The sequence below is a fragment of the Felis catus genome, chromosome D1 (genome assembly GCF_018350175.1).
Source record: "Felis catus isolate Fca126 chromosome D1, F.catus_Fca126_mat1.0, whole genome shotgun sequence".
NCBI classification, from domain to species: Eukaryota; Metazoa; Chordata; class Mammalia; order Carnivora; family Felidae; genus Felis; species Felis catus.
The window spans coordinates 10299262-10317455 of record NC_058377.1 but is presented as its reverse complement, the minus strand read 5'-3'; the positions used below and the strand labels follow the sequence as shown (position 1 = coordinate 10317455).

Sequence of the window (18194 nt, the reverse complement as noted above, 5' to 3'; positions counted from 1 at the left end):
CAATAGTGTGTTCTCTCTCTAAGAATTTGTAAGCCTCGGGGAATGAGAAGGATGAGTTGTATCTTCTAAACAGCTGACCACTAGATTACCCTCTAAGGCATAAGGAACCACACCATGGGATCCTCAAAAGCACAACACCCACTACCCTGATCCAAAAAGCCAAAAGGTACAACCCAATTATCCCTAAGTCAACGTGCTGACGGAAGCATCCATTGTTGGTAAACAAATGAGAGTATTATAAACATTCTCCGGGCCCCTCCCTCTCCCTGGTGGCCCTTCCTCTCATATATGCACCCTGCCCTTCCATGGGTAGCTAAGAACCACCATGTACCAAAGGCAGACTATGGCAGGCATGTTACCTGCATTCTCTCTTAAACCTTGATGTGATCCTGCAAGGTTTGTTTTATTAACTCCATAAAAGGACTTAAAGAACTGACTTTCAGAACAGGTCAGTACAGTCCAAGGTTACAACGTGAGGGGCAGGATTCAAACGGAGGCCTCTGTGACTCTAAAGTCTCTGCTCTATTCTCCTTGGTGGGAATGCTGCATCCCTCCCACCTCTGACACACCCAGGAGACTAGATCAAAACCAGCCAAGGTGCCTCAGGCTGATGATCCCTGCATTCACCAGTGCGGTTGCTCCTGGGGAATTTTAGGGAAGCTCTCTTTAGACTCTAACCTTAGGAAGACTAGCTTCTCTCTGCTCTCTGAAAGCTCTCCTTTCTAAAGAGACCAGTGAGGTATGGAAGTGCCTACCACATTCTACAGCATGAAGTATCAGCATATAAGCTCTAGGCCAACCAGAAACTTTGGGGTACCCAGTACAGTCACAGAACACAGCTTTTCTGACCTTAACAACTAGTCTGACATTCAGTTCCAACCTGGTTTACTTACATCAGCTTCTAAACCCTGGCTATGTAAGGTGAACTCCAGGGATCAGCAACGTCTTGGCATTACCTGGGAGCCTGTTATAAATGAGGAGTCCCAGGCCCCTCACCAGACCTACTGAATCAGAAACTGCATGTTAGCAAGATGCTCCGTGTGATCTGAATGCACATTCAAGATAAAAAGAACTGTTCTAGAATCATCTATGGAGCTTTTTAAAAAGTATGAATTTCCAGGAACTAGAATCCAAAATTACAGAGAAAGGGGTGAAGGAATAGTGGGAAGTCCAAATACATCTATTTTTTTTTTCAACAAGTTTTCTTGTGGTCTATCCTCAAGAAAACTCAAGTCCCTTCTGGAAGAATCAAAGATCAATTTTGTTTTGTAAACAGCTCTCCCTGTAGCCAACAGCTCCCTTCTCCCTAAAGGCAGTGTTGATGACTTCATACAGGCTCTCTCTTGGGCTGAGCTCCACAATGTACTAAATGAATGGAACAATTCTGCTTGTCAGTTTCCCCGCTCTGCCCCAATCGTCTGCCCTCAATTCACAGGGAGGTTTAGACTACTGTCTCCATATCAACAGCAAAACTCCTATATTTTCTTTTCTCCTGGCCCACTACCTTAATCTGGCAGGCAGGTAGGCAGACAGGCAGGAAGGAAGGAAGGAAGGACGGAAAGCTGGAAGGAAGAAAGAAAGAGCGGAAAGAAGGGAGAGAACAAATCAACACGTGTTATACACCTACTGTGTACCAGACCCACTCCATCCATCCCCCAAAACAGTTTACATATATTTCTCATTTAACATACATTAAAATATGTAAGATTTGCATTAATGCCCCAATTTTCAGAAATGGAAATTGAAGTTAAGATAGATTAAAACTCTCCCAAAGCCAGGTTCCTAAACAGTATCTAAGACTAAAGTTCTGCTGCATTCTTTCTACTACCCCTAACTTGCTTACACATAATATTATATAAATAAATATTTTCACTGAAATCTAAATCACATACCATAAAATCCATTTCAGTGGATTTTAGTATAGTCACACAATGATGAAACTATCATAACTAATTCCAGAGTACTTCCAACACCCCAAAAAGAACCCCCAAACCAATTAGCAGTCACTTCTCATTCTCCCTGTTCCTCCCTACCACCCCTCCCACCATCCACCCCCACCCTGTCCCTGGAAAATACTTGGTCTCTATCAGTTTGCCTATCCTGGATATTTCATATAAGTGCCATCATACAATATGTGGTCTTTTGTGTCTGGCTTCTTTCACTTAGCATAATGTTTTCAACGCTCATCCATGTTGTAGCATCTATCAGTACTTCATTCCCTTTTGTAGTTGAGTAAAATTTCATTGTTGTATATGCCTTATTCTTGCATCTATTCAAGAGGAAATGGGCACTTGGGTTGTTTCCCACCTTTTGGCTTTAGGAATAACACTCCTATGAACTCTCATGTCCAAGTTTTTGTGTGGACATATGTTCTGAATTCTCTTGAGTACATAACTATGAGTGGAGTTGCTGGGACATGTAATAGTAACTCTCTGTTTAATTTTTTTGAAGAATTGCCAAACTGTTTTTCCAAATTGACTACATTCCGATCAGCAATGCAGAAGGGTTACAGATTTTCCATAGCCTTGCGGACACTCGTTATGTCATTTAGCCATCCCGCTGTCCGTGAAGTGGTATCTCTTTGCGGTTTTATTTGCATTTTCCTAATAACTAATGATGCTGAGCATCTTTTAACATACTCTTTCACTTTTGTGTATATTCTATGGAGAAAGTACTCATTGCCCATTTTTAAGTTGGGATACTTGTCTTTTTATTGTTGAGTTGTAAGTGTTCTTTTATTGTTGAGTTGTAAGTATCCTCTGGATACTAGGCCCTTACCAGATAGATGATTTGCAATATTTTCTCCCATTATTTGGATTATCCTTGCACTTTCTTGATAGTGTTCTTTGTAGAATGAAAGCTTTTAGTTTTGATGAAGTCCAATTTACCTATTTTTTCTTTGGTTGCTTATGCTTTAGGCATTGTATCTATTAAAGTGTTGCCTAATCCAAGGCCATGAAATGTTATACGTGTTTTTTTGGGGGGGGGGCAGGTTGTATAAACACTTACATTTAGATTTTTTACCCACTTTAAGCTAATTTTTTATATAGTATGAGTTATGGGTTCAGTTTCATTTTTTTGCAGGTCGATATCCAGTTATTCCATTTGTTGAAAAGACTATTCTTTCCCCCATCAGATTGTCTTGGCACCCTTATCAAAAATCAGTTGATGTTAAGTGTATGGCTTTATTTCTGGACTCTCAATTCTTTTCCATTGGTTTATACATGTCTATCCTTATCCCATTATCACATTATCTTGATAACTATAGCTTAAATACTAAGTTTTGAAATTGTAGGCAGTTTAAGTCCAACTTTGTCGTTATTGTTGTTTTTCCAAGATCATTTTGGCTATTCTGGGTCCTGTGTTATAGTTTTCAGTATACAAGTCTCACATTTATTTGGTTAAATTTTCCAGTATTTTTATTGAATATCTTCAAGTTAAATGATACTTTCTCTTTCTAGTTAAAATCTATTGTTAAGTGCTTCTACTGAAATTTTCATTTCAGTCATACTTTTCCATGGCAGAATTTCTATTTGTTTCCTTTTAAATCATTTTTATGTCTTTAATAATATTCTTTACTTGAAGAGACATTATTCTCATACTTTCCTTTCACTCTCTAGACATGGTTTCTTTTACTTTTTGAACGTATTTATAATACTTGAGATAACATCTTTGTCTACTAAGTCTAATATATAGGCTTCCTTAAGGACAGTTTGTTTTTTTTTCCTGTGCACCGACCAGACTTTCTTGTTCCTTTGTAGGTCTTGTAATCTTTTGTTGAAAACTGGACATTTAAAAAATATAATGTGGTCATCCTGGATATGTGATACCCCTCCCTCCCAGGGTTTGTTGTAGTTTCTGTTGGTATTATTGATTGTTGCTACTGCTACTTTTGTCTGTTTAGTGACTTTTACAAATTAATTCTGTGAGGTCTATCTTCTTTTTATTATTATTATTTTTTATTTTAGAGAGAGTGAGCAAGCAAGTGGGGGAGAGGGGCAGAGGGAGAGAGAGAAAATCCCAAGTAAGCTCCACAATCAGCAGAGCGGAGCTCAGCCCTGCAGAGCCCATGATCCTGGGACCATGACCTGAGCCAAAATCAAGAGTCAAACGCTCAACTGACTGAGCCACCCAGGTGCCCCATCTGTCTTCTTTATCATGTGTGGCCACTGAAGTCTCTGCTCAGTTCACCTGGTGGTCAGCTAATGAAACCTGAGATTTCTGATTTACAGGCAATTTCCAGATAGGTCACACAGTGACAATTCTCTGGAAATGAGACTTTTGGAACACTCCAAACCCATTCTGCCCTCTTCCACTGGCTGCTAGTTTGCTGGTTTCCATGGCTCCCATAATGGCAAAGCTGTTGGGTTTTTTTTTTTTTAATGTTTACTTATCTTAGAGAGAGACAGAGACAGAGCATGAGTGCGGGATGGGCAGAGAGAGAGGGAGACACAGAATCCGAAGCAGACTCCAGACTCTGAGCTGTCAGCACAGAGCCTGACCAAGGGATTGAACTCATGAACTGTGAGATCATGACCTGAGCTGAAGTTGGAAACTCAATTGACTGAGCCACCGAGGTGTCCCAAAGCTGTTGGTTTCTAAGGCTATTGCAGAGGTGTGGAGAGAGGGGTGGGAATAAGGCAAGCTAAAATGCCACAGTGCTCACTGTGCTTAATGAGATTCCACCATTTTTCTTAAACAAATGCTCCTCAGATTTTTGCAAGCCTTTGGTCAATTTCTAGAGTTCTGAAAAAATTGATTTTGACCATTTTTGCTGGTGTTCTCATTGCTTTGCTGGAGGAGTAGATTTTTCAGAGGTCCTTGCTCTACCATTCTGTAAGTGCTTCTCTCAAAGAAACATTTATAAATATCACCTTGATTCAATTCTACATTTTTTGGTTTCACTTCTACTCACATAGTACTCTTTCAGAAAATAAACCATAAAAATCAGAGGAGAGATATAAGAAAACATATTTTCTGATTTTTTAGTATTTCCCTTGTGCTATGGTGCTATGGAGGAACATGTCAGGAGCAAGGTGGACCAAAGCTGTTTCTTTCCAGAAAATAAATATAAATCCAAAAGCATGGTCTTCCTAATTCTATGCTAGTCACAAAATGGATGGGGATTGGAGACATGTTCGATAAAGGAAAGCTAGAAAAGGATATGTAATATTCCAAGAAAAGAGAGCTTTTACACCTGGATTCCCTATAGGGAAAAGAGTGGAGCTTCTATTTAATTTTTTTAAATGTTTATTTATTTTTGAGAGAGAGAGAGACAGAGCGTGAGTGGGGGAGGAGCAGAGAGAGAAGGAGACACAGAGTCCAAAGCAGGCTCCAGGCTCTGAGCTGTCAGCAGAGAGCCCGACGCTGGGCTTGAACCCACGAACTGGGGGATCATGACCTGAGCCAAAGTCAGACACTTCCCCGACTGAGCCACCCAGGAGCCTGAAGAGTGGAGCTTCTAAATGGGCCAGGTATGTGATGATCACTCCACTCTGGATTTCACTTTGCCAGCACTCAGCCTATTCTCCACAGCTTGCATCAAATAGCAGACGCCGAGATGAATGAGGTGCAGAACAGAACCATGATCAGTACCTTCCCCTTCTTGAGCAAAACTGGAATTGGTAAAGGGTCATGCTGACGAATAGCAGGAGATTCATTCGTGGTGAGATTCTGGGCCGAATTCCAGACACCAGTTCATTTTAGGGAGGAGTGGGAAGGAGATTTGCATTTATGACCTCACGCAGAAGCTCCAACCCCGGAGCATATAAAGAAGTGAGTCGCAGGTATTTCCTAGTACCTGGCCCAGCCGTCTCCAAACCAGTCAAGACCATGGCAGTCCTTGGCTCCACACTGCTGCCACTCGGGCTGTTTCTATGCTTCGGACTGCTGTGTTCTTCTGCCAGCTCTGCAGGTGAAATTGACAAATGCATGTTCTTCAGTGAGGTCACCACCACTGGCCCAGGCATCATGGTCAATTCAGATGTCTATGACAGCAACAGAAACTACACAGGTGAGAAGCCGTTCTCTCTGTCGTCCTTTGCCTTCTATAGGGAGTTCATCAGAACCTCAGAGCACACCCCTCCATTCCTGCGCTCAATCACAGAAAACATGTGTCTTTGACCCAAATGGGAAGTGGGGGCAGAAACAGAAAGAGAACATGTGATAGAGTTAGCTGGGTGGGGCTGTTTCTGCCTGTTCTCTGCGCAAACCTGAGCCAGGGGGCCATGACGTCCCGACACCCAGATTAACTGAGCCCCAGCAAGAGCTCACCTGAGGCAAATTCTCTGACTTAAAGAAAATGGGCATTTTTATTATTTTCAGGGGTAGTATCTGCATCACAGTCTGTAGTCTGTTCACATCCATTTGAGAGAACAATGCCCCTGTGGATGATGGCATGTTGCATGCCGGGAGGCGCTGTTCACCTTCAGTCTGTGGGAGGAAACTCGAGCGAGCTAGGCAGGGGAAGTGTTACTCTCCCACCTGGTTCACAAGCAGCCTGAAGCCGAGAGAAGTGAGGTGATGGCTCAGGGTTCCACTGCAGCAAGTAAGTGGCAGAACTGTCTGGCTCCTGAATCTTGGTCTTTCCTTCCCAATCTGATGCTTCTCTTCGAGGTGCCGAGGAACATTCTCCAAATATCCCATTTTGGATCAGCCAAACCTTTTAAGTCAAGGCAGGTGCTTTCTAATTACGTTCATAATAACAACATTTAATATGGTGGTTTACAGGTATTCATGCATTTATTCCTCACAATAACCTGTGAGGCAGATACATACCACAGTCATTCCCATTTCACAGATGAGAAAACAGAGGCAGAGGTGATAGTCACTTGCTCAGGTCACAGAGCTACTTAGATGGTGGCACTGGGATAGAAACCCGAGCAGCCTAGCTTGAGACACCCGGCCCCTAACCACTGCACCATACGCCTCTCACTTACGGTACTGAGCACTGAGACCACTCATTATGTGCTGGGTGCTGTTCCAAGGGTAAATGCTATTGTCTTCCCAGATGAGAACTGTGGCACAGGAGAGTTAAAGTTTTTACCCAAGGTCACAGGAAGGAGCACTGTTAATATCTGAACCCAAGTTAACAGCTGAGATCTGTCCAGCTCCATTCAGCCAGGCTGTCCAGCTTCGGGGACTGCTGTCTCATTACTGTGTCATCCTACTATCCTAGAACTCGACCCCAATTTTTCAGGGAGCACCAGGGTGGATATTACACCCATAAACTACAGAGTCCAGACTTCGGCAGGAGAACGACCATGGTCTGCCTTCCCATGCTCATCCTGTCTTGTCCTTTTTCCTTTTTTTTTTTTTTTTCCATCGGGATTGTCACTAAGGGCCTCCGTTGTGACTCAGGTCACTGTATCCCACTCCTTCAGACAGTGGGTCCTATCCTACTAAGCCAGGGCAGATAATCTTATAATTCAAGATGAGGACAGGAAGGCATATGTATGACCTTATCTACAGACAAGGACCTGGGGCAGGTCAGAGAAACAGCTACAAAAGAGATCACAGACCGCGGACTTAAGATAACATATCACAAGGTGAGGGATTCTGCTGCTGAAATCAAAGAAAAAGAAATCTATCTTGTGAAGATGTCGGGGGAGAGACATGTAGCATGGGGGCCTTCTGAAAGTAGGGAAGTACGAGAAAGAACAGTCAGGAGAGGATCCATGAGACCCCTCGCAGGGGAATACACTGTGTGAGAGGGAAATCAGGCATTTACATAGGTGCTGGGTAGAGCAGGGGGGTGAGGAAGGAGGAAAGGAGCTCCGGTTCACCGAACACCTACTATGTGCCGGGCACTTCTCCAAGTTTCGTCTGACTTCGGCTCAGAACAGAAATGTGCTAAAAGTTCTATGATAAACTGAATCACTATGTGAATGATTTAAGTTGGGAGTCAAAATCCTATGCTCACGGAGACGTGAAGTGTCAGACTCCACACCTAGGATTACACAACAAGCTCTGTGATCTCCTTGTAAGGGTGTCATTGCAGGACTCCTCTGGGATGCGGGACCTTTGGGGAGACTGGGTACATACCCACAAAGGGCAACAGCTTCTCCTTATTTTCATTTTGAACATTTTTTTAATTTCAGGGTTTGTGTCAACATTGGCAGGTCATATATAGACCACATGGCATGTCCCATGGCACAATGGCAGCCTAGGTGTTATCTTAGGAGAGGTTTCCTAGGTCTGTCTTGGTATCAGGGAAAGAAACCTGTGATGCAGTGACAATATTAAGATTTTGCTGTGTAAGCATCGGCCCCCATTTTTCCCTTTAGTGGGCAACAGGGATGTAACTTGCTTGCCTTTTTCCTGACCCTTCATCTTTAAGGGCACTGTACCACCTTGGGTGCACAACTTTTTAAATCAATCAGTGAGTAGTTATCTGGTACCCTCCAGATGCCCAGCACTGGATGGGCCAGATACTGACATGGATGAAACCACAGTATGTAGTACAAGCCAGGATGTAGTTAAGGACTCAATTCCATAAATATAAACATAAATGTTTCAGGAGAGAGAGGGAAAGAGGGCTGAACTGGCCAGGAGGTGGGACATAGGCAGGGTCCTGGAGGGTAAGCGGGGATGGAATATGTGATGAGAAGGCAGAATCCCAGATAGGTGGTCAGACACGAACAAAGGCCAGGGCAGGTGATGGCCGGGTGCATCTGCAGAGCCAGAAGAAGGCCGGCTGCCCTGAGGGCAGGAGGGCAGAAAACACAGTGAGCCAGGCTAGGAGGACCATGAAAGCCATGTGCCGGGTCCTATAATCAAGAGAAGTGAAAATATATATAAAAGCAGAAATGTTTAGATCCTCTAGAAAGAAGGGCACTTGGACGGTTTTGGAGAGTACTGTATCCAGAAGGAAGTGTGTGTGGAATCTGATCTGGCTACGGTCTAAAGAGAGAAGGTGGAGGCCAGAAACCCAGACGACAGATGCCTGGGAGGGAAGAAAGGAGGCAGGAAGCCAGAGGGAGAGAGAGAGAGCAAGCAGAAGCAAGAGCACAGGCAAGAGCATGCCCCCAGGAGAACTGACAGACTTGGTGAAATCTGCCGGACAGCATCGCAGAGCCCTCCACCCTGCGTATGTCTACAACAGCAGAAAGGTTCTTGCCGGGCAAGTCGGGGCCTGTGGGGTTTGGCTCAGCGCACCACCACACCACCACCACCCCCCCCCCCCCCCCCCCGCCCCCGTGACTGGCAAAAACAAAGAGAAATGTTTTGTGCTTAAATAAATAAATAAATAACAATGGCCATTCATCCAACACCCATCACGTGTTAAAGTCTTAACACTATTCTCTGTGCTACTCCCAGGAACCTTGTAAGATAAGGTATCATGACCTCCATGTAACAAGGGTTAATATCATTATCCCCAGACCTAGGACCAGCCCTGGGGCAAAGTGGGCATTCAAGAAATATTTGTGGAGTGAGTGATGAACAAGGAAACCGAGGCTGAGAGACGAAATGGCTTGCTCCTAAATGTAAGAGCTACAGTTCTCATCTAGGATTGTCTGACCCTATTGGGCTACAGGCTTGATATTCTATGCTTTGTAAGGAGAAGTCTTTGAATGAATGTGAGTGGCTGACAGGGACCCGGAGAACAGCCCTTTGGCACTGAGAAATTCTTTCAGAAGGGATCTTATTATTATTTTTTTAATGTTAATATATTTATTTTGAGAGAGAGAGCTAGCTGGGGAGGGGCAGAGAGAGGGAGAGAGAGAATCTGCTGCAGCACAGAGCCTGACTCGGGGCTCGATCTCACAAACCGCAAGATCATGACGTGAGCTAAAATCAAGAGTCGGGCACTTAACCAACTGAGCCACCCAGGCACCCCTCAGAAGGGATCTTCTGACGGAGAAAATGGACAGACTGAAACATTCTCTTGAAATTCCCTCTCCACTACCCATCAGGATGCTGGAATCTAGCCTGTGAGTGCACCCCAGGCTAGATCAACACGGAAGACTCACCTGATTGGGGAAGGTCAAGAAACCCTAGGGTTATGTGATAGGTACTGGGGCTCAGAGACCCCATCCCTTCCCTCACACTTGACAATAGAGACCAAGAGGACCAGGAAATGGGCGCTGCTTTGACTTGTCACTAACAGGCCCTTATTTCATGACCGACTTCCCAAGGGGCCCACTTGACCACATGCATCAACCACATCTCTCCCCACTCTCCACTCACCCTGACAGAAGGGGAGAAGAGGATATCCCCTTCAACTGGCTGATAGGAACCTGGCTCCACAGATAAAGAGCCATCCACGAGCTCACCCCTATTATATAGCAAAACCAGGGCCAGAGTACTGGTCTTCTTTTACCTTTTACTATAAAAAATTTGGAAAACACAAAAATGCACTAGGAAGAAAATAAAAATAATCTATAATCCCACTACCAAGAAATCATACTTAATATCTTTTACTTTATTTTATTTTTTTAATTTACATCCAAATTAGTTAGCATGTAGTGCAACAATGATTTCAGGAGTAGATTTCTTAATGCCCCTTACCCATTTAGCCCATCCCCCCACCCACAACCCCTCCAGTAACCCTCAGTTTGTTCTCCATATTTATGAGTCTCTTATGTTTTGTCCCCCTCCCTGTTTTTATATTATTTTTTCCCTTCCCTTGTGTTCATCTGTTCTGTGTCTTAAAGTCCTCATATAAATGAAGTCATATGATTTTTGTCTTTCTCTGACTGATACTTTCACTTAGCATAATACCCTCCAGTTCCATCCACGTAGTTGCAAATGGCAAGATTTCATTCTTTTTGATTGCTGAGTAATACTCCACTGTATATATATATATATATATACCACATCTTCTTTATCCATTCATCCATCGATGGACATTTGGGCTCTTACCATACTTTGGCTATTGTCGATACTGCTGCTATAAACATGGGGGTGCATGTGTCCTTTCAAAACAGCACACTTGTATCCCTTGGATAAATGCCTAGTAGTGCAATTGCTGGCTCGTAGGGTAGTTCTATTTTTAGTTTTTTGAGGAACCTCCATACTGTTGTCCAGAGTGGCTGCACCAGCTTGCACTCCCACACCATAGTTAATATCTCATATTTCCTTCCAGACTTTTTTCATCAACTTCCTTTAAAATGGGATTGTATTATATGCACATCCTATTTGTAACTTTCTTTTTGCACACTAAATTTTGATTTCATGACCTTCATCCCCCTGTCACATGCCACAGATGGCAGCTGATTGTTTCCTTGTCATTCCCTCGTAGTATGGGTTCCTGTAAATGCCAATATCAGCTCCGTGGTCCTGCGAGCAGTGGATGAGAACAACACCTCACTAGGCCTCTGGGAAAAAGCAGACGAGCTTTGCAACAGCAGCGCCCTGTATCACCTGGAGAACTTGAATGACAAGCTCTTCACAGCAAACTGGGTATCTCCCAACTCCGAAAACATAACCACAATCGAGCTACAGTAAGAACCTGTCACCATGTGATTTGCTTTGGGCTTTTATGGGCTTTTTGCAGATGGGGTTTATGCAGTTTTACACTGACCTGAGATGGCTCAAAATGCATCCCAGACACGAAGTGGAGAATTTAGTAGCTGTGCTCTTTTTCTGCTTCACCATTCTGTCCAACATTTTACCTACAGTTCATGCGCACACACACGCACCCCCCTCCCCCCAGGGTAGGCTCCACATAGACAGAAAGATCTGGTTTTGAAGAAATCCAGAGCTAGACAGTGGTTAAAGCAAACCAAGCTAACAAACAAATGAAAACCGAATTTATTCAGGACTGTTGCAACAGAAGAACCTAAAATAGAATAAGGCTCAATTCTGAATACCATGTGGGCAAGTGGGAATTTACAGGCAAGAAGCATGGTGGGGGGGTTGGGGGGGTCACTAAGAAGAAACAACAAGGCCTGTAAGGGGGATTCTGGCTAAACTGACCTAACAGGATTCTTGCAGAAGGCAGGCCAAGGTGAGCAGATATTATCTGGGGTGGTAGAGGAGGAAGAACCAGGTGTTAGGGGTGAAGGGTGAGAGGTAATTGCTCAACTGACTTAGAAGTGTTCTTGCTGAAACCAGATTTTACAAGGAAGTGCACAGATAGGCCTGGGAGAAGGTTCTGGAGCCTGACTAAAGTTTGGTCAAGCAAAGAATCTTTGCCACTGGGCACATGTTTGCATCAAATACCAGAGGATCATTTTTTAAAACAGATTCGTTTTGAAAATGGCAAGTGTGATGATCACGTAATAACCCTGGCTTCCTAGTGTCACACCGAATGGACACACTCAGATTCCAAGGCGAGGCCAGCCGGCGCTCACATTCCACTTTAACAAAACGACCTTCCTCTCAGCTAGAGATGTTACCCAGGTTACTTTAGGAGCCCACGTTGAGAGGCCCTCACACTTTCAGACTGCCACTCTGTACCAAAAGGGCAGGTCTCACCATGAAGCCATGTCCCCGGTCAATAGCCACCAAGTCTCTACAGACACTGACGGTGATGATGCTGTTGAGCCATCCTGCCTTCTCCTGCCATGCCTGGGGCCTGACGGGACATGGCTGGCTCTGGAGAAGTCATTTTGCCCACGGTGACTTCTGAGAGTGGAAATGCAAGGGAGCTGCTACATCCCAGCCTCCTGATGACAGCAGTCTCCTAGATGCCAACCAAAGCTAATCAGGGCAATGACTCTGCTTACACGTCACATCATTAAAGCCTCTACACTCCATGCAACAACAGATGAAAGACCCAACGGTGACCACCTGCCACAGAAATAGCACATCCCCACAGACAGTACGGTCTCCAGACCCCTCCTTGGCCCACGCGGCTGACAAGGGGAGGGACCGGCACATATAATGGGGGTACAGACAGCAGGGAGCTCCACCGTGCTGGGTGGGGCACAAGGAGATGTGAAGAGGCCCCTGCCTCTGGGGCTCCACAATGAGTTCCGGGGAGGCAAGGCCTCTGTAGAAATCACTGCAGAGGGTGAACATCACTTCCTCCAGAAAGCATTCCCTAAACCCCCAGATCAAGTTCCAGCTTCCTGCTTTTCACCCTCAGAACTTTCACTGCTTCTTCACAACACATAGCACACCTGGGATCCATTACTTAACTCGTCCACTGATTGTTTTACTTTTTAAAAAAATTTTTAAATGTTTATTTTTGAGAGAAAGAGAGTGCGAGCTGGGGAGGAGCAGGGAGAGGGAGACACAGAATCCGAAGCAGCTCCTGATTCTGAGTTGTCAGCAAAGAGCCTGATGGGAGGCTCAAACCCGTGGACTGTGAGATCATGACCTGAGCCAAAGTCAGATACTAAACCGACTGAGCCACCCAGGAGCCCCTGATTGTTTTGTTTAAAGTCTGCCTCCCTGAAGAGACTGTAAGTGCTACAAGGATTAGAACCACGTCTGTCGCATCCACCACTGTCCCCTCAGCACCAAGCACAGTGATCGGCATGTGGTGCACACTCATTAACTGTTGAATGTATGAACGAGAGAATGGGTTGATAGTGAAATCACTATAATAAGAATAGCATACCAAGGGGGCACCTGGGAGGCTCAGTCAGTTAAGCATCCAACTCTTGGTTTCGGCTCAGGTCATGATCTCACAGTTTGTGGGTTTGAGACCTGTGTGGGGCTGCACACTGTCAGCATGGAGCCTGCTTGGGATTCTCTCTGTCCCTCTCTCTCTCTCTCTGCCCCTCCCCTGCTTGCATTCTCCCTCTCCCTCCCCCTCTCCCTCTCTCTCAAAATAAATAAGTTTAAAAAAAAAAAGAACAACATACCAAGCTGTACAGATCATTTAATGAACATTGAGCACCCACTATGTGTCAGGCATTGCTGACAACAAAACCTGTCCCCATGGAGCTGGCCCTCCTGTGGCAGAAGAGGCTCACAGCAAGGCAATGCAGTCGAGGAGCATGTCTCTTTAATGGAGCTCTGTGTGGGTTAATGACAACAGGGAGAAATGACTTCACAGAGGTTACTATTGAGTATATGGGCAGATGGGACCAGGACGGAGATCACAGGCAGGGCTGGCTTGGACAAAGAGTAGAGGTTCAGAGTGGTTCAAACAAAGAGCAGAGGTACATACCAGCCGGTGAGGAGTTCAGGGTGCTGTAACTGGTGGGGTGGGGGATGGACAAGAACTTGGCTGGAGCAAGACCACAGAGGATCTTAGTCAAGACAATATAGACCAGATCAGTATTTAACGATCTGCTGATTATGCTGTAGAGAACACTAAGGTCGGGATCCTCTGGGAAGGAAGAAATGGGAGCAGGACTCGTGAATTCCAGAGCTGAGGTCCTCACCACGATCTCTTATTGATTTGCCCTCCACAGAGCCTTTGCTATCAATTTCTACAACATGGCTACATTTTCTTCTCTGCAACTAAGAAGAAAAGGTAAGTTCCTCTGTGGCCTATTTACACATCTGGCAGTGATTCAGTCAGCCTGGAAAATTACTTTGTGGATGTTCTAGAAAGTCTTCTGGTCATGATTGTCCAGATGTCAGTTGAGTCCCCCAACACCTGAGACCTACAGAAGACGGCTCAACCCCTTATCAGATGCCCTCTGGGAAACAAAAGCCATTCCCAACATTTCTGCCAACTCCCAGGGGCTAACTCTCAGTCACCTGTGGCTCCAGACTACTGCTTCCTCAGGAGCCATTATGTCTAATACTACATAGATGGATATGAAAGTTAGCTCTTTCTTTAATCTCCACAAAGAATTCCCACTCACACAAAGTCTTCATATGTATAGCAGACTCTAACCAAGGGGCTGAAGGGAAGAGGGGGAGATTCGCATAAAGAAGGGTTGATAGTGTAGAAATACTCATACTTTCCTTCATTCTCAGAGTGGCCTCTGGCCACCACCACTACCACCAGAGATTTACACTGACCTTTCACAGGCTGTCGTCTCCAACTTCAAACCATCCTGGAGCTCCTGGTCCTTCTCCTCCCTTCTCTGTCCTCTTCCTTCTCTCCTACCTCCTTCTATGGAGCTAAACCAAATTCGAGACACTGAGGTCCAAGAAAGATAGGTAACTTGCCCAAAGCCACACAGAAAGCAAATGGCAAAACTAGGACTCATAGTCCACATCTTACACTTTTTTCCACTTTTCTTAGACTTACATCAAAACTAGAAAGACAACATTTTACTACGAATGAAGTTTTAAAATGCAAAGCTCAACCAAGAACAATAAACATTAGTCTTTCTCAATGTCCAGATAACAAGTCTTCCTTGGGAGCCCCCCAACATGCAGTATGATGCTCATTTTCCTGCTGACTGTACATTGCAAATGTGGTCACAAGGGATATCTGTTTTCAGCAATAGATTTTAAAGTGATTCTGCCTAAGGAAGCTATTACATGAATGCCTTCATGGCTTCCTTTGGTGCTTCCCCTCTGTGGAAAGACCAGGGTATTATTTTCTTCCTGAAGGGTATTTTCAAGATGAACACTCATGTAAATGCTAAGAAAGAAAGAAAAAATGTGTGTTTCTAATCAGGATTCCTTCAAGTAGTTGTGTTCAGACTTTGTGGCTCAGTGGGATACTAGAGAAACATTTGCCCTGGAGAAACACTAAATGAGATAAGACAAGGCCTCCTAACTGGAAGACACCCTCCCGCTGGGGACAGTGCTTGGGCCCGAGCAAATCACAGGATTTCTCCCTTCTTATTCTTCTATATAGTCCTCTTTGATCCATAGACCCCTGGAGGCATCATTATAATATTCCAGGTTTTCCAGGATCAGACTACCCCCAGGGCCTGGTTCTCTGCTTCTCTGCAAGGCAACCTCAGAAAACCCATGGATGGTCAGACCCCCACATCTGAGAATGACCAGTGCCTCTGAAACCACAGAAAGAGATTCAGGGGTTTGTACAGGGCCTCTTTGCACTTGCTTTAGGGCAGGGGTAGCCATCCTCAGGTCTGAATGATTATCTATTCTTACAAGCTTTACAGGCAACCTTTGAAATTAGTAGGAAAAAAAGAAAATCATGCCATTCTGGATGATATTTGCACTGGTTGATCTAATATAACATTAAGGACATAAAGACATAGGAGGACAGACTACCCACCCAACAACAAATTCAGTAGTTGTATAAATTCCTTCCCATTTAGGATTGTGTAGACCTTAAGGGTAGAGAATCTTTCTTACTTGCATTTTGTTCCTTGACATTCTGTACCCCTAGTTTTTTCCTCATCCTCTACAAATACTTGGTAACTGAGAAGGGTCTACTGAAATTTGCTCCAGCGTTCCATCAGATTAGCCTCCTTTCTCTACTGCCCACCACCACCTCCCCCAACAAAGAGATTGTGATGCTATTGCTTGTTTGTTTCCAGAGACGACCAGCTCCCAGATATCCACAACCAGGACAACCCCAAGCCCAAACCCAATGACAGGACACATCTCTACAAACAGGACAACCCCAAGCCCAAACCCAATGACAGGACACATCTCCACAACCAGGACAACCCCAAGGCCAAGCCCAATGACAAGACATATCTCCACAACCAGGACAACCCCACGCCTGACTCCAAGGACAACCAGCTTGGCCAACAAAACCTTCCTCTGCCCCATCACAAGTGCCATTCAGATCCTGATAGTCTTTCTCACCAGCAAACTCCTCTCCTAGAAGGAAGCTAGGAAAATAACTATTCCTGCCTCCTCTGCATCTCCTACATTGAGTTCCAAGCCAGGGCTCTGACAGGTGTGCGAATGAAGACTTTACATTCTCAAATGTACAACTCTACTGCCACTGCTTTGGACAAAAAAACAGAAACTTGGGATCACTTGGTGGAGGGTAGCTAGTTCACTCACTGGTGGACGTGTAGCACACAGATGTTCAACTGGATCTCTCAGGACACAAATTAGGGTTTTTTGTGGTTTTTGGTTGTTGTTGTTGTTAACTACTTAGACCTGGTCTGGGTGTAACCTGGAATTCTGGCTTTCGATTTCACATGCTGACAGCCAATTCCATGACCAATGTAAACTTTTGTTCACTGCCAAATGATTTCTCCACGCCCCAGTCTCTGTGGGAAAAAACCTTTCCTCACTTTCAAGATGATCTCAGATTTCTGACCAAACCCACTCAGGTTACACTGAGGTTCTATGTCTCACGTCACTCAACAAGGAAAGGAGAAAGGAATAGCCCTGATGCTATTGGCCACACCAGTAGCATGTGAAGGGCTAGAAAAAGGAATGTACCAAGTCTGAGCAACCTAGAATGGGGAATTACTATGGTATAAAATACATTATCTTTTTGTCATACCAAATAAGCTATATTTCAAATAAGAATAATGAATGTGTTAAATCCAAATACAAGTCTTTAGTGAGTGGTTACTCTAAAAGTACAAAATACTATCTGATTTTACTCATGTATGTGAACATTAAAAAAAAAAAATTAACAGAACAGTAGGAGTGTCTATGTTTTCAAAGACAGATCCAAGGGTAAATGTTTCCCAAGGTTATTTTCCTCAAGTTACAAACTGGTCATTTTTCCCCTAATGGTAATTTCCACTAAGAAAAGGGCAAAATATTTACAGTATTCATAACACAATGTAAAACCAAAAGAAAGCCTAGGGTTTCCCATAGTACCCTGATGATAAGCAACAAAGTTTTCTTTTAATAATTATCCTGGGGCGCCTGGGTGGCGCAGTCGGTTGAGCGTCCGACTTCAGCCAGGTCACGATGTCACGGTCCGTGAGTTCGAGCCCCGCATCAGGCTCTGGGCTGATGGCTCAGAGCCCGGAGCCTGTTTCCGATTCTGTGTCTCCCTCTCTCTCTGCCCCTCCCTGTTCATGCTCTGTCTCTCTCTGTCCCCAAAATAAATAAACGTTGAAAAAAAAATTAAAAAAAAAATAATTATCCTAAATTCCAGGATGCCAACATCCAGCACCTAGCCTTCCTTGGGGACAGCGTCTGTCAATTTCTTCCTCTTCCCTGAGAATAGGCCATACTTTCCTACTTGTAGGTTTTTAACTTTTGTTGAGATCTGGACGTGGTGAAGGTTATAACACAGGGCCTCTGGAAATCAGACTCCCCTGCCCCTCCCAGGGCATGCTGCTGCTTGTTGAGAGCCTCCGTCCATCTGTTGAGGGATCTCTCAACTCCTCTGGGCAGACTCCACTCTATTACTTGTTTAATTTTTTTTTAATGTTTCTTTCTTTCTTTCTTTCTTTCTTTCTTTCTTTCTTTCTTTCTTTCTTTCTTTCTTTCTTTCT

The 18194-nt window shown here is 44.4% G+C and overlaps 1 protein-coding gene across 1 annotated transcript; it reads left to right on the top strand.

Annotated features, from left to right (window-relative positions):
* The first annotated feature begins 5718 nt into the window (after positions 1 to 5718).
* Positions 5719 to 17385, top strand: PLET1 (placenta expressed transcript 1). The gene is made up of 4 exons (XM_019811289.3): positions 5719 to 6013; positions 11243 to 11444; positions 14313 to 14374; positions 16314 to 17385. Exons 1-4 carry the CDS (start codon positions 5734 to 5736, stop codon positions 16604 to 16606), a joined length of 837 nt encoding a protein of 278 aa, XP_019666848.2. The 5' UTR covers positions 5719 to 5733; the 3' UTR covers positions 16607 to 17385.
* The last annotated feature ends 809 nt before the right edge of the window (positions 17386 to 18194 follow it).